This window comes from Cyanistes caeruleus, chromosome 15, assembly GCF_971803275.1.
Source record: "Cyanistes caeruleus chromosome 15, bCyaCae1.hap1.1, whole genome shotgun sequence".
Classification (NCBI taxonomy): domain Eukaryota; kingdom Metazoa; phylum Chordata; class Aves; order Passeriformes; family Paridae; genus Cyanistes; species Cyanistes caeruleus.
The window spans coordinates 14,117,125-14,143,614 of NC_141715.1; the positions used below are offsets into that span (position 1 = coordinate 14,117,125).

Consider the following 26,490-nt stretch of genomic DNA (forward strand, 5'->3'; position numbering starts at 1 on the left):
ATCTATCAATTACTCTGGGATGCATCCCAGGAAAACAGAGAAAGGAAATGGTGATATCATCAGTGCCAATTAATTCTTAAATCCTACCTTAAATTTAACACACGGATACTTGTGCTTACTTCCCACATGTATGTCTGGTTTTGCCCTTCTTTTTCCCCCTATAATTCTTATTACTTTGTGTTTTATGAGCATCTGTTTCAACTGACCAGGACTGTAAGAAATATCCAAAGAGGCGAATAAAATCCCAATCTGCAGGATGCTGCCTACTTTGGCCATAGCACCTGCAACCCCCCTGGCTGTGAACAGATCATATGCTTCATTTATTACTTAATCCTTCAGCTACTGACTCCTGAGCTGGATTTCCAGCAACATCAGCTCTGAGACAGAGCCCTGGTATCCTTAAGCTCACACAGTGCAGAGTGAACAAGGGGAGTTATCCATCACTGCTGAAGAAACTGCTTTACTCAGTGACCCTTTCCTCATTTCCCAGTGTGTTATCAGGAAGCCCACAATGACTGGAATCCACAGGATTCATACTTGCAGATCCTTCTGTGGTGCTCTGCATTCAGAGACAGCTGATTTAGGGGTTGTGTCTGATCAGGGATCACCCTGCTGCTCATCAGTCTGTGGAAGGTGGATGTAAACTACCAGGTGTCAACATTCTGCCACCATGGACCAAACTGGCCCTTAATTCTCATCTGAACTGTCTTCCCTTTGGCTGGAAGCCTATGAAATGGGCGGATCTTGTTGCTGGCAGAAAACAAGAAACTAAAAGGAGAGTAAAACCAACTCACCATTTTACATGGATTCTACATCACAGAATCAGAGAATGCCCATGGCTGGAAGTGATCTCTGGAGACTGTACAGCCCAACCACCCTGGTCAAAACAGGGGCAACCAGAGCAAATTTCTCAGGATGATCTGTGTAGTCAGAGCACAAAGCAAAGCCATTCCAACTGCACAGGATGAAATCTGTGGCAGGGCACAGCTGGAAAGTCACACACACAACCTGCTGGAGCAAGGGAACCTAGGAGCCCAGTGCCTGTAAAATTAACTTCTCACAGCACAACAATTAAAGAACCACAAGTGATGGGGAGCAGTTTCTTGCTCCTCATGTAGTTCATTTGGAATCATACCTTGAAACCAAAAGGGCAAGTGCACTGGTAAAGCTCCACGGGGTCAGTGCTGCACGTCCCATTGTTCTTACAGGGGCTGGAGAGGCAGGGGTTACACTTGGACACAACACTGAGATCCACCGGCTCTGGAGAGGCAAACACAGAGAATTGGATTGCAAAATTAACGCCTCCCATGCACACACAAACATTTTTCCCCAAGCACTGGCACAAATGCACATGCTGCAGCTGCACTGCACGACACCAAGGGATTCCCAGGGATCAGAGAGGCTTTAAGTACTTAAATCAAGTGCTAGGCAAGTCTCAATGATGCTTATATTCTCCTGAAGATGCAAACATATGCTCTGAAAAAAGCATGTTGGGAACCTCCAGGGAGTGGGTTATATATATATATGGCTTTCAGCAATTCCTCCTTTTCTCAGTTCTGGAAATCCTGTAACAGCAACCCCAGGGAACTGTAACCTGACATTTCTGTGGCTGATAACAAGAATGAAAGTGCAGATGCAACAACATAAATAAAAACCATGCACAAGACAGATTTAGTTAGAGGCTTATGGGAATATTTAGGTGCAAAGTGCTCTAACATCCTTAATCGTAACAGAATTTGAAACTTATTTTTTTCCCTTTCTGGCCAGAAGAATGATCAACACTGAGCTATCTCAACAAAGTGCAATAAAGCCAAAATATGCAAAGATATAAATGGATGCAGGTAAATACACATGACTATATTTAAACCATATAATAAACCTCATCTTTGTAGCAGAAATCTTCCAGAGAAACAGTGAAGTTTGTAGGTGAGCAGGGAAACAAACACAGACTAAAAAAACACTAATTACATTTGGGGTCCCAAGTCAATCAATATTTTATGGTTGAGATTTTACAGAAAGCTAATTTAGGCAGTTATAGTCACAGTTATATTCACAGTTAAAACATGGTGATTTTTCAAATGGCTACATTTCAAATATTAATAAGTATTAAGTCTTTGGCTTTTATATGTAAAAAATAAAATCTAGCACTTTAAAGTGGCTGAAATTATATCAGGCAGTAAAGTCCTTAAAATAATTTTATTTCATTTTCAAGGAAATTCTTTTTAAAATAATTTAAAATTGGTCCTGTACTAATCAGAAGTGGGCACAGAGCTTCTGTTACTGCATGATAAATGGTAAGAAGGAGTAAATTGTGAAACATCCTGAAAGTGAAGAAAAGAAGCTTATATTTGATAATCAAGAGAAGGTGGAGCTCCAGAGTTACCAGAACTAGGGATGAAGAAATCCCTTCCAGCCAGGGATTTGCTTTGAATTGTCCTGCATGAGTTATAAACCTTCACTGTTACTTTGAATGCTTGCAGAGCACCAGCAGGGGTAAGAACAGGGCAGAAATGGGCACTGAAGGGTCTCAGGTGACAGCAGCTGGGCCGTGTCCTGGTTCTGTAGTGATGGTGGTGCCATCAGGGAGTGACTGGCAGTGCACAGGAAGTAATGAGGGAAAATACACAGGAAGAAAAATTCCAAACATTAAATAAAGGACTGTTCCCATCCTATTCTCTCTTTGTGCTGATGTCTAACTACATGCCATACATGTTTTTACCTTGGGGGTAGGACAGCAAGAGGAAATTCACAACTGAATTCCTGGCATTGACAGGGGCTGGAATGTGACATATCTGAGTTATATTTGTCTTCATGGTAAAATATACAAAGAATAAACAAGGTTGGCTCCTCTGAGAGCTCATGAGACAGGCAGCAGTGTTGCTCTTTTAGATTTAGAGGTCAGTAAGCCAGAATTTGTTCTACTATTTATTTCGTAATACATGTACATTTTCCATTTATTTCTACGGCATAGATCAAAGCTAATCAATGTAGGAGCTAATAAGAACAGTGTTAGTTCCTAGCAGTTAAGTAGTTCATTACTTTGCCCTTGTGGGTTTGATTTATAAATCCATATAGCAAAATGCCCTCAGCCCAGCACATTCCTTTCCTCTACTGCATAGCTGGGAGGGCAAGTTAATAAAAAGCAGAGCTGAGTTTGCATGACTTGCACATAACACACTTTTATTTCCTTGGCTCTGCTGAGACATAACCTCCTGCTCAGGCACAGGCTAAAAACATATTTTTAACAAGAATAAGTTAAACTACTTTTTGAATTTTTTTCCTAATGTAGAAGTTCCTGGAGGTCACAGAGGACATCTGAGCGTGACCTTCACACAGCAGCTCAAGGTACCCAGCCCAGCACGGGTCAGCTCTTGGTGCTGGGGCTCAGGGTTTTGGGGGTCAGGGCTCAGCACTCCCTGAAATGGGAATGGGGTGCAATGAAACTGCAAAATCATGCACTGCTTTTCAAAACATTTTTATTTTCATGAGCAAAGGTGAATTTTTGTGGGGCCTGGAGCTTCTTGAACTTTACTGCCACTTGTCCAGACCATCAACAGTTTCTGCTTGTGCAAAGACCAACTCCAAATCAACACACTTTTTTCTCCTTTTCTGTTCAGATAAAGCAAGCTATGGAGACTTTTGGGGTATTAGAAAGAACATGAGCTCTCTAGTGGACCAATCTAATATTTACATAGGAAGCAAACAACTACATCTAATATCCTGGATCACAGTTTTACTGATCTCTTGCCTAAGTGGCTTGTTTATTTTAGAGAGAAAAAGAGCTTAACTCCTGATATATCACAGGTTCAGACTGAAGAAGACATCCAGCTTCTCTTTCTGGTTTAATTTTCAGATCCTGTTTAATATACAAAATCAATTATTTTCTTTGGTTCACTTCATGGGAACAGGTGCATTATTTGGTATTTTTAGTATTTCTTATACTTGTAGTTCAGATTTGAGAGATAATTGTAAACTCTGTGGTTTGATAATTATGGTCAGAGTTCTGATAGTTTTGAGACTGACATTTCAAAGTAATTAAATTATAAGGTTACAGTTATTAAAGATATATTTGAAAGGACATAAAATTCAGCTCGGCCTTGGGAACCTGTGTTTTAATCTCACCCCAACATCATCATTTGTTTGTTCAGCAGTTTAATTCCAGCACCTATAAAATCACCCTGCCAGGCAGTGCTGTAAATGGGCATGGCACTCTGAGAGACATAAAAACAGGCTTTATACCCTCATTTCCATTTCTAAGAGAGGCTACTGATCCATCTTTTCCACCACAAATATAGCTCCATCTTCAAGTCCTTGCTGGTAAACTAAGCAAACTGCCAAAACCCTTTTTTTTTTTTTTTTTTTTTGAGAACATACAGATATGTCTTAATCTCCACCACTCACTAATGAGCTACTTACTTAATCCACAAAAAATGGATCATCTGAGTGCTCTCTAAAGCAGTACAGTCCTGTCCCTGAGTACCCCAAACTGTTCAGAGCTGCCCCTCAACCCTCTCCTGAATGAAAGCACACTGAATTTAGACGTGACACATTTTCCATAACCTGCAGTTTCTGATTTGCCACCAATGGGAGCAGTTTGCAGATCTGCAGATGAAAATGTACTTTTGGTAAATATTTGCTTTCTAGAAGAATTCTCAGTTTCTTGGTTTTCAAGTAAACATAGCCAATAACTACAGTGCTGTATGTTTTTATAATACTTCTGATTTTCGGAATTTTTTTGGGGTAAGTCACAGACCAAAATGAATTATTTGTTCCAGTAGGTTCTAACAACGCCCTGTGTGCTAACATACCATTACATAACCTGGTGTGAGCATCAGGAACACTCACTGCTCTGAGGCTCCCTGCATTTCCTGCACTTTGGGGGAGAACACAAGAAAACACAACTTGGAAAGAACTTGACGTTTCGGAGAACAAAACCCAAACCCAACTCCCCCACGACGCGCAGAACCAAGGGCATAGAGGTGAGGGCCTTAGGGCAGGAGAGGGTTCCAGCTGGCTCCTACCTTTGCACTGGAAGTGGTGGGTGGGAGTGGTGAGCAGCAGCCTGTCCACCATGGCTTCGGGGCCGCGGCAGCGGGCGATCCCGGGCTCCTTGTAGCCCGCCTTCACCCACTCGGAGAGCCAGCGCAGGTGGCAGTCGCAGTGCAGGGGGTTGGTGCCCAGAGCCCTCGTGGTGCAAAACAGCACAGGTTATTATTTATTTGGCAAAGATAACAAACAGCTCTGATCTCACCAGGCACAGTTTATTCTATGTTTCTACAGGGACGCTTTATTTCCCAACATGGCAAAGATCTGATGAGCATTCAGGAAGGATTTTAGATTTATCTCCTGCAGTGTTCCTGCTCTTCTCCTTTCTTCCCATCATTATGAGGGAAGTTGTATAAATACCTGAGAAGAAATCCCTTTTTCAAACAATCATGCTTGAACACTGTCACCAGACATACTTTTGCTTTCATCAAATTTATCACACTGATTCCTTTTAATTCTCTGTCCTTCCTGAGCATATTCTACACCAAATTGTGTAATTTAGTTTGGGTCTGATGACTCACATCAGTGACACCTCACCAGAAAAAACACATATGCAGAAGACACCTCCATTTTCCAAACTGCAACCCAGTGTCTGTTAAGTTTATTTATTTATGACTTTGAAAACACATTTGCTGCTTGACCCATCATTTGAGTTAGGTCAAATAGTTGAAAAGGATGCATTTACATAGTGCAGTTATAATTCTCAGAACTTTTCCTTTATTCATGAATATATATCCAAAAAAAACAACCTTTTTACCTTAAATTTAGGTGCTGCCTTGACTAATTTTTACTTCTCTTTCTCTTAAAGAAAGTGTCTTTTCAGGCAATCAGTCAATTACAAACAAAGTTCACACTTCAGCAAAGTCAGTTTGAAGCCAACTAATTGTTAAAAATGTGAAGAAATGCATGTTGAAAGTCTGTATTTATTTTGCTCACAGTCAGCTTAGGACTTCAGCTGTACAACACCTGAACTGACATGAAAGGAAAATAAACTAAATAAAGAATAGCACAAGGAAGAGATACTAAAGAACCAATGATCCAAATAGATTTTTAGACTTTAAAATTTCTGCATATGCTATAAACTATTTTTAAGATGGTACTGTAAACTCAAGCTTCTTTCAAATAAAAACATATCAGGCAGAATATTAAGATAGAAACCTCAGTAAATTTGTTGATACATTTCTATTGGAGTGACTAATGAACCCACTATGCCCTAGACAGATTCATAATGAGAGTTCATGGGTTCAAACCCTGGCTGGGGCTCATTCATCAAAATTAAATGTGTACTGCAGCTCAGCATTAAAAAATATCCATCCACTCCTCCTGTAAATCCACTGCTTACAATGGAAAAAACCTACTGGGTTGACTTTTTGACCCTGGAACTGTGATCAACTGGCTCACTTGTCCAAGGTCAAACAAAATGCAGCAGTGAAAGCTGAGAAATTTTTAGTGTTGAGAAACTGCCAAATATAAAATGTGAGTGGGAGGACAACGGAAAGCTTGTTACCATGTTAATTAATATTTATAAACTACATTAGAAATAAAGAGGTTATATAGTCACTAGAAATGATTACTAATAATATTGTTGACAACTTCAGAAATGTATCCTTCCACACTTCTGTTTGTGGTTTGTGCTTTGTTTGGGGGGTTTTTGCCTTTTAATTTTTTTAGTTTGGTTTGGGGTATTTTTTTTTTATTTTTAAAAAATTTATTTCTAGGAACTAGAGATAATTCTCATATTTTCATTCATGAGTTCTAACATTCTTTTTCAATTTCTTTGCCTATTATAGCAAAATATTTCCAGAAGGTAAAAATATCTTCTGCTTTAAGGAAATATCACCAGCAGCATTTTCAAAATGTTGAGCAGATATTTCTGTTCAGACATTTATTTTGTTTAGGGGAAACTCTGAATAAAGTCAATTAAAACAACTCAATCCATGATAATATTGAAAAAAAGAGGAGTGGAAAACTTATTTTTATAGGCAGTTAATAAAAATTTGAGTAATTCAGCAGGATTAGAAATCTGAGCTGTTTATGGGAAATAAGGTGGAAATACCTGCTGTACTCAACATCATCTGTTCCCGAGGGTTTGTGGAATCCCTGGAGTGCCATGGGGTCAGTTTGTGTGTAGGCAGTGCTTGGGACACTGAATCAGTGAAGGGTGAGGACAACTGCAGGAACTGACCCAACTGGGGAGGTCCCAGTTCCATCCCAGAAGATTTTGGCCTCTTTCTAAGTCATATTATACATGATCCTACAGGAGTGCTGTAGGATTCTTATTACTATCAGTAAAGTCATGGCTTAAATAGACAACTATTTGATTCAACTAAATAAAGTAATAAATAGTAAACAAAAGCAGTGTACAGCACATACAAACCTACTTCCAAATTCAGTGAGCTAAAGCTACGTAGTTTGTTATGATATCTCCATTAGAGTGAGATGATGTTCATGACATAAAGGAAATTGGTGAAAATGTTCCTGTAGGCTTTAAACAGCTATGGAGAAAGTGATTGGACCATCTAGATTACACTTCTGCTCTTCCAGTTACAGACCAACTCAAAACTATTGCAAAAGACTGACTAAAATCAATAGTTTTGTCTATGCTACACAAACATCTCTCTGCAGTTGTAAAAGCCAGTTTGATGTTCCCCTTGTCCTGCCACAGGAGGCTTGGGCTCACCATCCTCCCCACACCCTGGTACTCAGCTCTCCCCTGCCACACCAATCCCATCCTCAGCCACACACCTTGCATGGTTAAGACAAATTTTTGTTCTCCCATGCCTTAGGAGTTTGATGGGTAGCAAGTCCAAACTGACTCCAAGTGCATGCATTCTTTCTCTTTGAAGATCTATATATCAGGAGGGGCTCAAAATGTATTTATTTTCAATCACATATGACTCAGTTTTGAGTAAGCACAGCTTTTTTGGGCATGTGAAGAAAAAATTCATTGTGGTTGCTAAAAGTTTCAGGATCCTCTTTAAGAAACTGGAGAGCACAATTGCACTGTAAAATTCAACTGCTCAACTGTGCAAATTACACCCCAGACAGGTCTTATTTATTTTATGGATCCTATTTATTACTGTTCATTTGGGCTTTGTGTATTTTACATTTCTGGCAGCACATATATCTAAACAGAAAGACTGCAGAGATTGTATTGGGCCAAAGGGGGTTTTATCACTCCCTAAGGTGAACGGTTTACCCAGGAAAATTGGATCTCCACTTCATTTAATGTAAACCCTGAGGGAAATCCAAACAAATGGGACACAATATGATTATTTCCTTGAGCTCTGAAAACACCCCCAGCAGCCAGATTCCCAGTATGGAAGGTGTCACTGCACTTCCAAAAGCAGGTACAGGGCTTCAGCTCAGTCACACTTTCAATCCCAAGCACACAAAATTACTTGACTAAACTGGGAACAGGAAAAACAAATGTGTAAAACCAATGATACCAAGGTGTAAGCTGGAAACACAGAAGATCATTCTTCTACTCAAGTTGCCAAAGTTGTTCTCATGATTTCTGTCCCTATCAATCTGAGATATTTTTATTTTTTACTATTCATAGAGGAACAAAGACAGAAAGCTGCCAGGAATGTATGTGCTATCCAGAAAATACTTAAATACAATGTGAATCTGGTGTTCAGGGAAGTGTTCTGGAGGGCATGTTAAAGGTTAAAAAGAGACAATAAATAGATATAAACCTATGTTAAACATATCAGCTTGTGTGTACATCAGCATCAAGGCAGAAAACATCTGTATCAGCCTGTGAAACCACTCACTTCACAGAGGGACCAACACATCCCCAGCCCTCTGATTAACTGAGGACAGTAATCAAGAAACCTGCTGCACAAAATTGCTTTTCTGACATCAATTATCTAATAGTGTGAAGTATCACACACTATCTCAGTGAAAAAGCATTTTCTGGTCACTCAAGTTTAGTTTGGAGCCATTGCAGCTCTTTGTCTTTCATCAACTAAACTGCATCTGAAAGTCTCCTGGCCCTCTACCAGTATAATAGTAATTTCCTCAAAAAGCTGAAATGCCTAATAATTTTTGCAAACTATGGAATGAAGTATTAATGCTGTGAAATGACCAATTTCCATCTGATTAAATATATATGTCTCTAGTAGTGATTCATCAACAAGTCCATATACTGACAACATTCCAGTATGCAAAACATATGACACTTATTAAGCAAAGAATTCACATTTGCTTAATATTTGCTCTTTGTGGGAGGTTTCCTGTCTCACTCTCAAACCATAATATGCTCTGCATTTCACATTGACAATGCTGAAAGAAAACCTTAAACACAAAGTCCACAGCAGAGAAAACTGTCACACTTGCTCATTTGGTTTTCCTTAGGAAAATATTTTTATAACTAATAACAACAGGTCCTAGCAATTTTTATTTCCTTTGAACAGATGCACTATGAATATCCAGAGCACATTATGAAAAGTGAGCAGGAAAAACAAAACAGCTATACAATCCTACCAATGTGTGCTGTTTTACAAATCTGAAACCATCAATCAAAGAGATGAAGTCAGGCAGAAGTACTTACAGATGGGACAGGGACACCAGGTCATTGAAAGAGCCCTCAGGAACACTGGAAATATCATTTCCATGGAGTGTCCTAGAAGGGGGAGAAGCAGGAGGGTATCAAACCACAGTATTTTATCTGTTCCCTGCAACTGAAGGAATTGATGCTTAAAAAGCGTATTTAATTTTGATTCTTTGGGAGTTAATCTTTGAGTTTCACAACTCATGAACTTCCATGCTTTATCACCTCTCCCTCTAGGTGTTGGCATTTAAAACAATGATGCAATCAGAACTGTTGGTGAGTGCTGCTGTAAATTAAAAAGGTGACATACCATTTATTCTATTAAAAACCTATTGATGACAAGTAGACCCTCACATCCAGACCTGTGTTCTCTTACAGAATCCCATTAGCCAGAAGCACAGCAAAAACAGAGCAGGGGAAATAAGAATTGTGAAAGTTAAATTAAGTATTGACTTCAGAGAGATCCTAGGAGAGAGAGAGAGGGTCCCTGAGGGTAATTACAGCCACACTTTGCTGTTCTTACAGTAGGAAATACATCTCTGTGCTACCAAGGAAAGCACCTGAAATCAGTTGTTCTAGGACATTATTCACGCTGTGCAAAGAAACTATCTTCTTTTAGCAACATTTTCAGGACTCCTGAAAGGAGTGAAAGGGTTCTCCACTGTTTCCAGGGCAATTCAAGCACCCACTTTATCTCCCTCCTGAGAAATACATTTGTGTGTGGGCTACAGAGGGAAGCATAAATGGGAATTACTGTCAGTGCTCCAGACATGGCAGAGGAGGGTGGAAAACAGAAAGCTGCCGTGTGTTTTGGAGCAGCTCTTACCCTCGAGTCATTTATTGTCTAACTTACCTGGTGATTTGCTGACACAGCAATCACAGTTTTTAGTTCTGTGAGTGTACATATTGTTGAAACATTGAGTTTAAAACAATCCAAATCTCAACCCATGGAAAAAGACAATAGCTCCAGATGAAAAACAAAGCATCTGATTTTTGCAGCCTTTCTTCCCTAACACCACTCTCAGCTGTACCAGGATGTGCTGATGCCCTTCCAACATCCTGATTCTGAAATTTCCCTTTAAGCCTTCCTTGGTTTTGACTATTAATAATAACTTGGCATATATAAGGGTGTATCTCCAAGAAATGAATCTGAACAGGAGCAGGAAGGATATGAGCTCCCACACAGTAACTCCAGATAAAACACACTCACTTAATACTGAACAGAATGACCAACTGAGTGAGACAAACCCCACAGATATTAAACAAGGAGTATTTTGTTGGGGTGAGGAAGTCTAGTCAACCACTTGTCATCAAAATGGTCAATGAAATGAACACATTTAAATAAGCAGCTGCTCATAATGAACTTATTGCAAATCTTTGAAACTGCAAGACAATTCTCTGTAATCAGACAACTTATGTTAATCTTTTAGTTGTATCAGTCACATTTATCCTGTGAAGGAGTACATTTTCTTTTCTAGGTGTATTGGAAATATCCAAGAGAAGCTGAAGAATGACATACATAGCCATGTATCTGTAAAAAGTTAAACCCATCAAATAAAAACTTTAGAAGGATTTGCTTTATTACACTGAGGTGTTTCATGGATGCAAGTGCCTGCATTTTAATAAAAAAATCATGTCAGCAACATCATCACTCTTGTAACTAAAATGAAATGACAAATGCTAAACCCCCCCACTTAAAACTCATAATAATAAATAGTGGCAAGAGAATTCAACAGTGCAACAAAATCTTTCCTCTTGGATCAACATCAGAAACACATTTTTATATCAAAACTCCTTATAAGCCAATGGTCAAATAAAATCTTTCACATTAGGACAGTTAAAGCACACACACTGATGTGTGTATTCTCCCTCAAAAGCATAACTTCTAGGGATCCCCTGTCTAAACTTCAGTAAACAGGAGGGCTATGGACTTAAGGTGATGTGGATCTCCTCTGGAGGACAGAGTAACAGAAAACTTGAGAATTCTTGAAATCAAAACTTCCTTCTACACAGAATCTCACTAATTTATTCCTTTGTCTTCAGGGAAGGTAATGAATTCAACATATCCTTTTGGACTGGGGTTTTCTGGTTGTTTTTCTTTTCTGAACCCTTCCCACATCCTGCCTGCCAGCCCACTGTCCACAGCATTGGGTTACTGCAGACACAGGGGGGATGTGTTTTTGTGAAGAGCCACAACCCATCAGGGCCAAACACCTACAGGGAACCCCCAAGGGTGCCAACCCTGCAGGAACCAGCACAGCTCAGGTGTCAGGGAAAGCCACAGTGTCACTGCTCCACGCTCACAACAGCAGAGCTTTCACAAACTGACTGGGTAAATACAAGGAATCATTCTCTTATGCCTAAAAACAAAAAATATAATAATAAGGAAACACCCAGATGCTTCGTCAGGTCAAGTCAGTGCAGCACCCAGCAATGAAAGTGTACTGCAAAAACTGTGCCCAAAGATTATTGGTGACAACTTTATCATCCAACATATTAGTGTTTGTCTAAACTTTGAACTGCAGGAAATATCCATCAGTTTCCAGTAAAACTGGAGTATCTGTTAACAGAATATTCAGTAGGTAATTTTATCCCTTTTCCCCCCTAACTATAACATGGACAATTATTTAGTGACCTTAGAAAGTATTTTGATTTTTGGACTTTGCCTCTTAACTAAGTCACATGTGAAAATATGTGATTACACAATAATCTTTAAAATAATCTTGTCAGGCCATCCAAAGAGTCCTGATACTTATAATTTTTCTCAATCTCATCTTCCTTAATCTGTTTATATTTAGTTTCTAAGAAGACTAGCCTTGGACAAATTAACTGAAAAACAAATCCACAACTTTTCACTGTAATAGTTTTGGCTCAAAAACCCACTGATATCAACTTATGCTTATTAAAAAAATTCTCCAGACTTTACGTCCTGTGCTCCCCAGCACCCTTTGGCTGCTGTTATGGATAAACCATGTGAAGGCTGAGATTAAAGACCTGATTGTGTAAACATTGATAGATATTAAGATATTAAACATAAACATGCTGACTCTGCAGTTTTCTCACTTGGGCTTGTGCTGAAAAATCTAAGAAAAGGAGTTCAGAATGAAATATCTGTCAAAGTCCAAGTGCACCATACAGCTATGATTATTCTGATTTTCAAAGCACTTATTTACTGTATTTACTATAGAGGCAAAAAATGAAGAAAACGTAAGGAATTTGGAAGACCTTCATGAGAAAGAAGTGTCTGCTACCTTCAAAGGCATGCCCAGCCAAAGGTAATGAGATCCCAGTATTCTTTTTTATTAAAAAAAAAAAAAAGAAGTGGAAATTGTTTTGCTGATGTTTTCTCTTTTAAGTTCCCCTGAGAGCGCGGATAATAAAAAACTGACAATAACAGATTTCATATTGTCTCTTGGAAACCATTTTCTCTTTGGAGAATTGATTTTTAGTAGCAACAGCGATGACACGTGGCAAAAGTTGTAGCTGATACCAGAGTTTTGTGGGCCATAATAAATCAAATCAATCTGGAGGCTTCCAAATGCAGGGAGCAGAGACAGAGATCCCCACTTAGGCTTCATTTCACTGCTCTGTGCAAGGCAGTGGGGGGTTTCTCCCTTGAAAGAAGGAAGATACTTTTTGATCAGGAGATCATTTAAAAAAGCCAAAAAACAACAGTTGTCATTAAAATACTGCCCTCTGTTTCTGCCCATATGTGGCCTGCAAGAACAGAAGTGAAAAGACAAACTGTAGCTATTGGAAAGAGGGAGGCACGGTTTATCTACAGTGTAATTCAGGGTAGAGAGCCCCACATGAGCTTTAATCAAGCTAGCTTGCATATCAGAAACAGGCCAGAAGACAGCTCCATATGGAATAATTTATTTGGCCATGGAACAGAATATATTAATCTGTGGCTGAATTTCAGGACTCATGTAACAGCTCAAATGTGACCATCCTAGTGCGCTAGAAATCAGGATCCTGAGCCAAACTTAAAACAACAAATCCAAATCACGTATCTTTCTTGTTTTTACTAATGAAAAGTGGGAATCCAAAACTGTCTTGTAATTTGGGAGGTTGAAACCGAGATATCTGTTTTACCACTGAAACCACAGTGAAAGGCCTCAGCCAAGCAGCTCTGCCTTATTGCTTCCACAGTCCCAGTACTGCCCATGTTGACACTGATTCCACATTTATGGAGCCACTGCTCTTTAAATTAACACAAACTTCTGCATCTGAACATCATCTATTTTTTTTTTTTTTTTAATGGAAAATATCAATGTGAAGTGTCAAAGCACTCAGGACAATCTTGACCTCCTCTGTCCTGAGCTTTGAGTGTTCAGAGCTCTTTCTCCTTGAGCACACTGAACAAACTCACCACAGACAAGCTATTTAATTTATCCCCTTTGGCTGCTCTGCAAGTCATGGTGACTCCTTCATGTTTTTGGGCCATGGGAAGGTGCCTTCTCCACCTTCCTGACAGCTGCACGTGGGGCCAGGTATCCACAAAACCAAGGCAGAGTTTGTTTCTGACAGTGAGAGGCAGTGAATGAGACAGAAGCAGGGGCCAGTCCTGCCTGAGGAAATCTGGGAGGAGGCTCCTGCTGTGAGGAACAGGCCCACAGCCCACACTCTTAAACAATATAAAGATGACTTTCACAAGAGATTGTAAACAAATGGTTTAATCCAGAAAGCTGCTGAAAGCAGCTACACTGGAAAGAAAGGAAGAGTGCAGAAAAGGACCTCCCAAGCAATAAACCACACGTGGGGGGGCCTCTGAGCACTCAATATGAGGTGTAATTTTATTCACAACTTAAGGACATTTGAGACAGGCATCTCAGCATTACTGGTGCCCAGCCACTGGCTTGATTTATTCACTGATTTAGTGTGGGGGCTTCTAACTTCCCTTTAGATCACATTCTAGCTTGCCTGCACAAATCTGAATCAACAGGAAATATTCTGAAAATGTTCAAGTTTTCCACAAAGACACTCTTGCTGAAGCATCCAAGGGAAGCTCACACTCTGACCAAGTGTGTCCAGGCTAAGAGAAAAGTCCATTCCTGTGGAGCACCCAAACATTGCTCAGGCAGAAGAGACAGAGTGTGAAGTGTTTCAGAAACCTGTTCTCACGACAGTTCCTGTACCCGAGCTTTCAGAGAAAAGCCAATCCTCCTGCAAATACATAATTCCATCTTTAGCACCCACCTGCTCTGGCCCCTACCAGACAAACTGCACCAGAGCACAAATACATTGATGCTAATTGTGAAAATTCATGAGCAGCTGCCCATTAAACCCTCCCTTGCCATCAGCTGCAGCCTACCAAAGCTGCAGCCCAGCTGCATGGGAGGAGTTGCACTTACAGCACTCGCAGAGAGCGGAGCCCGTTGAAGGCGTGGACGGGGATGCACCGGAGCCTGTTGTAACTCAGGATGCTGCAGAAGGGGAGAGCAGAGTCACAACTCCGTGTTGGCTTTGGTTATTTCACTGCTAATTCAGCCACAGATAAGCATGGAAAGCCACATGCTTAAGCAACAAGAGATATACTAATTGCTCAACAGCTTAGATGGTGTTGGAAAAGCAATTAAAGCTGTTATCCAAACTCTGGGCTACTTACAGTGTTGATAACTGAGTCATGTTGCTGAAGGTGTGATTGGCCAATACACTGATGCTGTTGTTACTCAAATCACTGAAGAAACACAGAGAAAATATCATTTACATGTATGAATTAAGAAAAATGCCTTTCTGGAAAGGTTACATAATATCTGCACAGCAAAATGCTTGAAGCAATTGAAAAGTCATATATTATCAACTGGTGTATTTTCTGACCAACTTTGAATGAGCTATAAAGGAAAAGCACATCAGACTCCCCTAGAAAGCCTCAGTCAGAAATATTAAGGCATCTTTCCAGCACATAGCACTCAATGAAAAGAACAAATGAATAAATGATACAAGCACTGCTGAATATTTACTGTTGCAACTTGCTTTACAATATATTCCAGGCACTCAACTTCAATATGCACATCATTTTGACAGCTACTAGCAAAAAATTTCATTTCTCATTTTAAAAAGTCATTTAGGCTCTACCAGAACATTTTGTTTTGTTATTGGTCTCCCTTGAAAAGCAAAATTAGAGACGTTTCCAAATAAAAAAAACACTTAAAACAAAGGATTTTTTCCTCCATGTTGCTTTTGTCTGAGGTTGCCCAGCCCATTGGACTGGAGTATCTGTACAGCTGATTCAAACAGGATTTGAAAATTCTTGATAAATAGTTCAGGCAGGAGATTTCACTCCTGTGTATTTCAGGGAGCAATTTACAGAACAAAGTCTAGCTGTGTCTCTATCTGCATGACTGTTCACAGAAGAAACAGCTATGCAAATTGCCATTGCCTTAGCATTATAAATACTGCCTCATCTAGCACAAATTAATGTGTCTCCTCTGCTAATGACCTTTACAGATAAATCTGCCAAGTGAAACTTCAGCAGCGTGTGTGAGAATTTTGTCCTCTTGGGGTCCTGCAGAGCAAGGGGCTTCTCAGGCACCCCACTCTTCATGAACATTTATTGGCAGCAGTGTCCACTGTGAAATTCTTTCCAAATTCAAATTACAGAAAGTTTTGGGGGTTTGGTGTTGGTTTTTTTTTCCCCCCTCACCAATTATTTATGTTCTACCAACAGCATAGTGCAGAAAGAGAAATGCAATTTTCCTGACATTGAAACCACGTGTTTCTTACATCAGTGTCAGGTGTCTGAAGGCAGAGAGCCCCTTCGGCACAGCAGGCAGATGGTTTCCTTCCAAGTATCTGAAAAAAGGCAGATTTGATAATTACACAAACATGTTAACAAGAACTCACATCACTCAATCTGCACCATGAATGAGGACAATATAAAGTCAGTCACTAATGAAATTACCTTTGATTCATTGCTTTGAAACTCCAACAGCTTTTACTTTATAAATTAATTACCCCACATGCAAAGCACAACAACAGCTTATTGATTTACTTTATTTGTTTTACAACTTGGAAGTGCATAAAGGATTTCTTGCCTACAGCAAACAGAAATGACCATTTGGTTCTTCTGTGACAGCAGCTGAAGAAGGGGAGAAAAAATTGCATGGCTTGTGTCCTGAACTTAGAGTTACCTTCCCAAGTGCCTCCAACAGTGCTGACTGCTCCCTGACCTTGGAGGGAGGCTTTGTCTCCTGCATGGAAGTTCCTTGTGCAGCCAGAATGGGAAGAGGAGCTGCACTCCCAGATCTCTGTGCTGCAAAAGGTCCCACTTATTCCAGCATCAACACAAACATCTACAAGTTTGATGGTGCATCCACCACAGCAATATGCCCTCCTTACCCCTCCTTTTCACAGCACACTGGTACAGGAGGAGAACTTGGTATAAATTAAAGACCCAAAGACCAAGCTCTCTTGGAACAGAGGTTCCTCCCACGTGCACTAAATATATTTAACAACATATCTTGTGTTTGCAGTGTGGAAGTTGCTTGAGACACGACTGAGCCTATTTCTATGCAGACACAGGCATGGTAGGGCTAAAGCCTTTGGGGATAATCCTGAGTCCTCATGCAGGCAAAAAGAGCCTCCATTTTGCAGTTTTTCTCCACTGAAGAAACATGATCAGTGAGTTACTCAGCAAAACCCCTGAAAAAACACAATACTTTAAAAAAGCTTGCCTAGAAGTGAGCATGGGTACCCCAGTCTGCAGAGCTGATTTGTGGCAGCAATGGGATGTGGGCATTTCCCTGTTCATTACAATAAAATAGAGACAGAGCTAGAGCTTTTTCCCTTAACCTTGGCTTTTAGGTACCCCTGGAAGATAACAATGTAATAAAGTTCCAATGGAGAGTGACTACTGTGGTATCATGGCAGTATCAAGATGTTTCTCCAGACATCTTCCAGAAGCAACATCTACCTGGGAAACAAATCCATCCTTCTCAGAAAGCACCAGGAAGGAGGAAGGCATTCCTCCCTCCATAGCTGGGATGAAAAAGAAAATGATATTTCTCTTCCTTACACAGTGCAGCTGACTTTTCCTGAGGTAGACATGAGGCAATGCAATGATATGGAATGTTTTGAAACATAATCAAGTGCAGCCAGGAAATGCAGCCCACAGACACCAGAACACTTAATGTGCTGCCTCTGCTGCTGAAAACAGAATCCGATAATCATGTTAAGAATTTTTATTCCACACATACAATTTCCTTTTCTTTGGCAACAGGCCCCTTTATTCTGCACTTACTATAGCAAACAACAATAATAATAGATTATCCTTGTGATCTATGTTCCCTTTCTATGTTAACTGTAACAGCACAGAGATACTTGTGTAAACTAAATCCAAGAAAACTTTCCCACAAACTTTATTTTTACATCTTTCAAAAAATAAAATCTATAAAAACCACCAGAATTTCTTACATAATGTATTTTATAGCCAGCATTATTTTTTTCCCCATTTGTTCCAGCTTAATTATCTCTCAACATTTTCTGCTGCTTCAAATCTCTTTTCTGCTGAACTCCAATTGAACTACTCCAGCCAGGCTCAGTTATCCCTTCTGGCTGTGCACAGGATCCCACCCTGGCAGAGCTACCCCAGAGAATGCACTGGAGCTCACCTAACTCCTGCCAGGAATAGGCTGGACAAGGTGGGAATACTGACTTCTGACCTTTTTAACCAAAATAAATTATTTTCTCAGTTAAAAAACCCTACTGAACTAATTAATCTCTCCCCTGACAATGATCATGAGTGTTGAGTAAGAGAGTTTCAGAGCCAGCAAAGCAGGGACAGTCACTAGCCAGAGGACAGGTTAGTTGTGGAAAGCCACTTGCTTAATTTTGGCTAAATCTGTTATAAATTATTGTGAAAATGGAGTTCTGTGGTAATTTCCCACTATAAATTGCTATGTGGGAGATTCTCAGAATTTAGACATGCATGTCACATTTTTTAACAGGGCAAACCACGTCTCTTTCCCCCAGTCTGCTGTGGATGCAGCAAGATGCTGAGAGTCTGTGCCTTCTCCTTCATCCCAGGAAATCACAAATCTCAAACCCATGCAAAAGGGCAGGTTAAGGTTCTAGTCTTTATTCCAAATGTAAAATTCTAAGGATTTCTAAAGGAAATCAAAAGCAGGTCATGTATTATGTATTTGCAAGTTATATATGATTTTAGTTTAGGAAAGGAGACTCTTGCAATATGTTGAATTCTTCAGGAACGTATTTTCAGGATATTCTCTTGTTGGATCTCAATATGAAACAGCCTGCAATTTAAACAAACTGATGGTAGTGAGCCAAAGTTTCTCCCTCCTCTTTTGCTTTCTGGGGCAATCAAAAGTCAAGGGTGCACATTTTAATTCAGTGCTTTATGAGTCAGACTAACACAGACATGCAGACCCCTGGAGTTAAACTCCTACAGAAGATCTGCTTTGAATAGCTCTGGATTTGCACTGCAGCAATTTGATGGTTATATAAATGTGCTAGCAGAAAACTGCAATACTCATACCAGTGGTACAGTTTCTGAATAAACACAATTTAACTCTGAAAAAAGTACTGATAACACACTTTTCATGCATCCATCAGAACAATTCACCACTGCTAAACCTCTCACCCCATTATCCAAAGCATGGCAGCATTTTCTAAGCTAAAGGCAATTCTGAAAGCACATTTAAGCACAGGGAATTTAAAATAACCAAGGCTTTTAGGGCATAAGAGGTTGCCAAGTATCAGGAGGATCTGGGATGCAGGATTGGAGGCAAACAACTGCAGCAGGGGAGGTGCCTCTGTCAGAGCTGGGGCGTGCAGGGGAGCTGCTGGGCTCAGCAGGATGGATGGGGGCTGCAGGGGGATTGGAAGCTGGACACAGTGAATAGAAGAATTATTCCTGAGGGCAAATGGGCAGAGACACAAAACTTTGTGTATTTATGTATACATCTATATAAATTCTAAAAAAACCACAGATGAAGCTACAGATGCCCTGCCAAAAAAAACCCTCAAAATAGCCATAAAAGAGTGAATGTGGAAGGAAGATTAGATTTTTAATTTTTTCCAGTCTTTAGCCAAAGGAATATGATGTCCATGGCATCTGGTATGCAAGAAAATTCTGATATGAATGAAGAAAAATAAATGTCTCATTTTCATTCTGGGAATCAAATTATTAATATACAGAGTGAAGAGTGAGTGTCAGTTGCCTTAAAATAGACCCTGACTGCTATCTAAAACAACCTCATTTGCTTCCTAAGGTTTCTAGGCTCTAGTTTAAATATCAGATTGGAGGGTTTTAGTTTTTTCTTTACCCTGTGAATGTTGCTGAGAATCCTCAAATCTCAATAATGACTTGTAACCAACAAGCACTTACCAGATCAAAAACTGAGAAAAAACCAAACCAAAAAACCCCAAATATATGTTCAGCTCCCAAAGCAAGCCACCACCTCCCTACCTGCAGAGGTTTCTTCTAGAACATGGCCAAGGGGGTTGGCACTGTGGGACAGGGCCTGCAGCAGCCCCAGGGCTCATCCAGCATCTTCCACACACACCAACATTGCACATTAAAAATTTAAAACTATGCATAAAAGATGACAGCTGCTCTTTTCCCAACTTGTCTATTTTTGTACTGAAACCACTTGGATTGGAGGTGATATAACCAGCACAAGGTGCCAGAGCATCGTGTAACAATTTGAATCACTTGGAATCCTTTTTGTACTGAGATGTCTATTCAGTCATAAAGTCAAGCTCGCAGTGGCAATCTGTGCTAAGAGGAGAAACTGGAGAGAGAAATCAGTTCTCAGGCAGCAATTGAAAAGGCAGAAAACCTTGAAGTATTCCACAGAGAATGTTACATTACAAAAATCAAGATACTTAGCAATTTTAGGTAGCTCTAAAATTAACTTACAGCCCAAAGTTTTTAATGTCCATATACAGTATCCTAAAATTTTGAGTCAATTTTTATTTCCTAAAAATGGTGGTCTAAAAAAGAATTAGACTGTGAAAGATGAAACATCCACAAAACATGAATTTTAAGAGCTTCAATTTCAGTTTCTTTAGAAGAAACAAAAATCAAGTGTGGATCTAGGTTCAAATATGGATCTTGAACTTTTGTAAGTTTTGGCAGATTTGGACTCTGGGTTTTGCTGTACTTGTACATCAGACCACAATCTCCATGCCTGACACACAGAAACGTGGCTGTGCTTGAGAGAAAGTTAAATTTTAGTCTCTGATAGTGCTAATGTCACCTTTCTGATACATACCCAAACTTTACCGGTCACTGAACACATTATTTGATAGTACTGATAATATTTACTTTTTAACTATCAGGTTTCAAATGCAGAATAATTCCTCTATTTCATCTGTAACCAAAATATCCTCTATAGAACTCTCCCATCTCTCAATGGGACAATCCTCCTCTGCAGAAAATGAGCAGGACCCTGTACCCCTAATGGTTTCTCTCCTTTTATCAAAGGAAAATTCCCTGATGCCTGTGCTGGGGGTCATTGTGCAAAACAGTGTGAATTGCCAGACAAGCAAGAGCATTTACATCCTCAAGCAGATCATTTTCATCAAATATCTCCCCCCAGAGTTTCCCTTTGATCAGCAGCAAGACAGGCAAACTGAAAAATGGTGCTAAACTGTTACAATATTCCACACCTATCAAAACTGCTTTGGGCATATTTGTAGCATGGATTAGCACGGCCCAGGTAGGAGCCACTGCTTTTAGTCACAAGTCAAAGGAAATCACAAGTGTCTTGGGAGCTGGAAAAAAAGGACTGGGATTGGTGGTAAATACCTCCTAGTAGATATGAAAACTGATGTGTCAAATACATGAACCTACCAGTCAGAACAAAAAACAGAAAAGGGAGAGAGAAGGTTTGCGAGGAAAGAGAAATGGCAAAAGTAATGCAAATATTAGCCTGCATTAATATAAATGGAAGGAGAAATAATCACAAACAATGATGTATGGGTGCAGGTTTTTCTAACAATCCCACCAGTGCTATCCTATAGCCCAGTGTCATGACAACATTTGGAGTCTAGAGATGACATGATTGGTACATATTTATTCTAAAACACACCACGCTCATTATGTTACAGCTTGTGCACACGCCGTCCACATAATTGCCTCCAATGTTTTTCCCCAGTGCAAAATGTTATTTGCTGTAGGTCCATAAAAGCAGCTGGATGCTGTCAGATAAGACTTTATTAGAAATAGACTATACTTTTGTGAATAAAAGGCAAAAATCTAGTGTTCACACACTTGAGGTAATACATAAAAGGAGAAAGAGCATGGGAAACTTAGTTCAAACAGATTTAGGGGAAAAAAAAATAGAAGAAAAGGAAAACCTTAAACATTAAGCAGCAGTGAGGCTGAGTTCCAAACTAGCTCATTGCATGAACATTTTACTTTAGAACATCTGGAGCAGAAAACTGGATATGTTCAAAAAACCCAAGGTTTCTCTTCGGGGCAAGCAAACAGTGGGAAAAAATGTAGGCAGTACGTAAATATACAGTGGAGGAACATACAGTGAAAGAATTTGCAAGAAACAACATATTTTCCTATTCCCAAGAAGCTGCAAGGAAGTTTGCCCATGATGATGGGGTTTTCTGAAGGAAAATAGAAATTTCTGTTTCTGGAAAATAGAAATTTTTTGCATCATCACTCCTCTAGAAAGCCAGGACACTTAGTGATCTTTTCAACTCTGTTCTAGATGGCAGCCTTCCCTGCCAAGGCAATCCCTGCTCCCAAGAGTGGTACAAAACAAACACAGGGATGTCTCCTATCATTCCAAGCTCCAAATATGAAGGAGTTAATGGTTTTCACATGTCTTGTCTATATATACATTGAAACAGAAACTCAGAATGAACACTGAGAGGAGCAAGGATAAAACTTTGCTGGGGATCTCTTTTGCTGAGTGTAGGTACAGTGAAATTTGACCCAGAAAGGGGAACGTTTCCCCTATGTGCCTGTGCTAGAGATATGCTTATTTTCGCACAGTGCTATTTAATATCTGTTACAAGGCAAGGATTCCTGTTTTAAGACTATTTTAAGACCTCTAAGAGAATTTAAAGGAACATCTGAGAAGGCTACATTCAGCCACAAGAGAATAGCATAAGTAGATATGTGGAAGCTCTTTTTCCTAAGCCATGTTGCACAAAATCACTGCAGTTTAATAAAAAGCACTGCAACCAATGTGCCTGGCAGACGAATACGTCAGCAAGGGAAGGTTGTAAATGTCAGACTGGTGCATTCATAAAAATTGCACTGAAATGCTCCAGTGCATCCTGTCCCTGCTCAGGCCTCCTGCACGGAGGGAGCTGTGGGACACAGGGACAGGAGGCTCTGCATGTCCTTGTCACCTCCTTGGCACCTGGGACTGTGGGCTTGGGAAACTGAACAAGGCAAGTCTCTTCACCATGTGCCCAGGAAGCTTTTGGGTTCCCTCTGCCAGGTTCCAGCTGTCCTCAAGATGAGGCAAGAGGCTGGGTTCCACATGAAATGCAGCTTACCACAGCAACAATGGCAGTTCTCCAACATGGAACAATAAAAACGTGCAAATTCACAGTGGTAACTTGTAACCTGCATGATACAGCAGGTTATGGCTAATATGTCTATCTCAATCTGGAAGCAGAAGAAAAGCAAGCAAGATTTATTATTTTTTATTTACTTATTTCAATCTTGTCACAGTTTCCACAAACACATGAAATTTTCATGCTTCAGTACCTGCAACCCATCTTTTGGTGTAGATACAAATAAGGAGCTCAGCTTATGTTGGTTGAGAGGAGAATGAGATCAGGATTGAGTTTTGAGACAGCTGGGACAGATTCAAAGGTTATATTTGCAGAATATGAAATATTCAGAGCCAGGCAGTCCATGGCTGTCTGTGTTCTGCTGACACATTTCTGGATGGAAAGCAGAAAGCTGAACTAGAGCTTTACACAGCCAAGAGGCTCCTACTGAAGAAGACAGTCACGTAAACTCCTATGAACTCAAACTGCTCAGTTCCAGGCTATTGCTTCATTTGCCAAGAAATGGTTAAGAAATATAGCAGTTTTTAAGAATGTGAGATTAATTTTACTCTTTTTGTGAAAGCTATGTCATCAGGGTATCAGATAGTATCACTAAAACTCAATATGCAAAATTTAAACATAAAAATTCCTCAGTGTGGCAGTGGAAATCAAAGTAACATCTGTGATATCTTACTGCTGGCAAGTTACATTTGAATGAAATGAAACCTGAATAAAAGCAGAGCAGAGATGACCTTGCAGACTTCTTAACACTGATGGTAATATATAAAGGAATCCAGGCCAGGAATTGGCTTTTAATTCAATTCACTATTAAGCATGCCCTGGTCAGTGGTGTTCCAAGGACGTATTCATAAATGCAAAGTTTCCACGTTAAGTTACCCCAAGCACTTCCAGTACCCTCATTCACCAACAAAGCCCTGTATTTGTATACAGCACTGGTAAAAACAGTGTGAACACCTCATTCTCCCCCTGTGAAGGGAATAAAAATAATAGTAGGTACTAGAAAGTAGCAGAACTAGATTTTAGTTTACTATAAAATTCATTGAACATACCAACGAACTCAACCAATTATTTTCACATAGAAACGTTGATGAGATTCTAACAAGTTTCAGCAATGACTCACCTGGGATAGATTTGAATAAGGGCCTAAAGGGGGAAAGCTCAGTATTTCTGCTGCCAACTGCTTAAGCCAAGCAGTTCCACCAGGATATTTTCTTTCCATGGAAAGAAAATCCACTATAAAGTCCTAGTGAGGCGTAGATGAAAAGACAACTAGAAAATGGTTCTCAACTAGGATGAATTTACTTTGCAATATAATCTAATTGTCTGTTATTTTAGCCATTTCATGAGGTTTGGAGAAAAGAATTCCTTGTTTCCACCACCAGCTTCCCTTTTTTCTTTTTTTAATCTCCTCAGAGGATAATTAGCTCACAGCTGCGTAACTCAGGAACATATTTTCATCATTTCTTCGAACTGCCTCTTGTGAGCTCGGGCTCTCACAGAAGCACTACAGGATTATTTGATGCTAACAAATGCATTTGTTCCTACACCCAAAATTAATGGGTACAAGGACGGATAAACCCTGTTCCCATTACAAAGCGATTTATTCAGTCAAGGGACAAATAAGAATAAGAATGATTGTCAGAACATACGGGAAGCACCAAAGCACAGATGACTGAAGTCAAAGGCAAACCCCCCACGGACCCACAAAACCTCACTAGGATGCAGTTTGATGAACCTCTCGAGGGAGGGGATAGGTAAAAGGTAACTTACAGCTCAGTCACGTCCTTGGGAATTCCCTTGGGCAGCATCCGCAGCCCTTTGTTGCTGCAGCGAACCACGGAGTCCACACAGGTACACTGGGAAGGACAAGGAGGGGAAAGCAAGCAGCTGCTCTCATCATTACCTGCACAGGGAGAGAAAGAAGCAGAGTGGAAGGAAATCAGCATTCCAGCCCAAGGCACCCCCTCTGAAGACAACTGGTGACAAGGGAGGGGCACCCTGAATCCAGGGTAGCCATCACAGCATTTTAAACTAGAGCCAATGCTTTGATTACACGGCCTTCATACAACTTTTTTAGGCAAAATGAACAGTTCATAAACTGAATAGAAATATTTTTAAATACTTTTTTTTTTTTTTCCCTAAGAAGAATAAACTTTGTAATTCTGCAAATTATAGTGCAATCCAATGTATGGATCCCAAATCCTCCCACCACCCATAACACGCCAGCTGAAATGGAGAACCTGACCAGCACATTACTCTTAAATTCATCTAGACAGATGATATTCACTACCTACTCTCCCTTTAGATGATGTTTTTAAAATTCATCATTTAGGTGTTTATTTTTTACTTTTCAAAGTCAGCCTGGCACTTTGTTTATGATCTGAATTGTAAAGCCTCATTGTTTTTAACAACGATAACCAGGCAAACAACAAACTGAAGCAGCACACTTCCAACTGCTGCCAATCCATCTGTGCACACATAAAAATATCAACTTTCACCAAAAATGGTTTCAAAGGTCCATAAACAGCAGATTAAATCTTGTAATTGAAGAACAATAGGGTTTCTGCAGTAGAAACCAACGCTTTGAAGCTAAGAACATTAAAGCATGGATTTTCCCCAAAAGCAACAGGCTTTGCAAAACATAAGGCACATGCCTGCTGCAGGATCACGATGAATGTGGAAGGAAACACTTAGTGGCACATTCTGGGGATGACAGGGAGGGAAGCACACAACTGTGTGTGAGCACAGGCAGCCCGAGCTGCCCGGCCCCCAGACCCAGCGTTCCCAGCCTGCCATCACTATGCGCCGCCTGCTCTGTTCTTTTAACTGATGCAAGGACTAATTGAGACAGATCTGGTTCTTTCTTCTCTCTGCTGGAGGCACCCATGAGCATTGAGATGAAAGAAAAAGACTGGAAGTCCTGGTACAAGATAACAGAATTACCCCTAACTGTACGGGTAGGAATCATTTGCATTCGCAGGGTTCTGAGGCACCACCAGGCTACGGAAGAACAGAAAAGATTTTTTTTATTTTCTTCCCCGCTGAGTTTAATGACTGGAAACAAAATTCAAAGTCCTTCATAAACCTGGAGAAAGAGCATGTTTTTTCAGCATATTTAATTTTCCCCTGTGTTCTGAGTTTCACACCCTGCCACCACCTACTTTCCATTTGCCTCGACTCCAAGTTACTGCCTGACAGAGAAAGCTCCCAACTGTGGAATGACATTTTGTGCACCAGGATTCTTCTTTTCTCCCAAGTGTGGAATGTCAATCTGCAGACCAGGATTTTGGTTGATTTTGGGGCTTTTTTCTCTCAAATTAAAAGTGAATTATTCTTTTATGACTAAACTTGGGTCTCTTGAGCTCTGAGCTCAAGAACCT

General features: G+C 40.1%; 1 protein-coding gene across 9 annotated transcripts in view; it reads right to left on the minus strand.

Moving 5' to 3' along the window:
- The window catches only part of SLIT3 (slit guidance ligand 3), a 468,187-nt gene that overhangs the window by 66,126 nt on the left and 375,571 nt on the right, over window positions 1-26,490 (minus strand). For all 9 annotated transcript variants that reach the window (XM_086851329.1, XM_086851327.1, XM_086851328.1 and 6 more), the window contains 7 exons: window positions 24,881-25,013; window positions 16,328-16,396; window positions 15,210-15,281; window positions 14,956-15,027; window positions 9,602-9,673; window positions 5,022-5,185; window positions 1,136-1,260 (listed from right to left, as the gene is read on the minus strand). In XM_086851329.1, coding sequence (XP_086707455.1) covers window positions 1,136-1,260; window positions 5,022-5,185; window positions 9,602-9,673; window positions 14,956-15,027; window positions 15,210-15,281; window positions 16,328-16,396; window positions 24,881-25,013 — 707 coding nt within the window. The remainder of the gene's footprint in view (window positions 1-1,135; window positions 1,261-5,021; window positions 5,186-9,601; window positions 9,674-14,955; window positions 15,028-15,209; window positions 15,282-16,327; window positions 16,397-24,880; window positions 25,014-26,490) is intronic.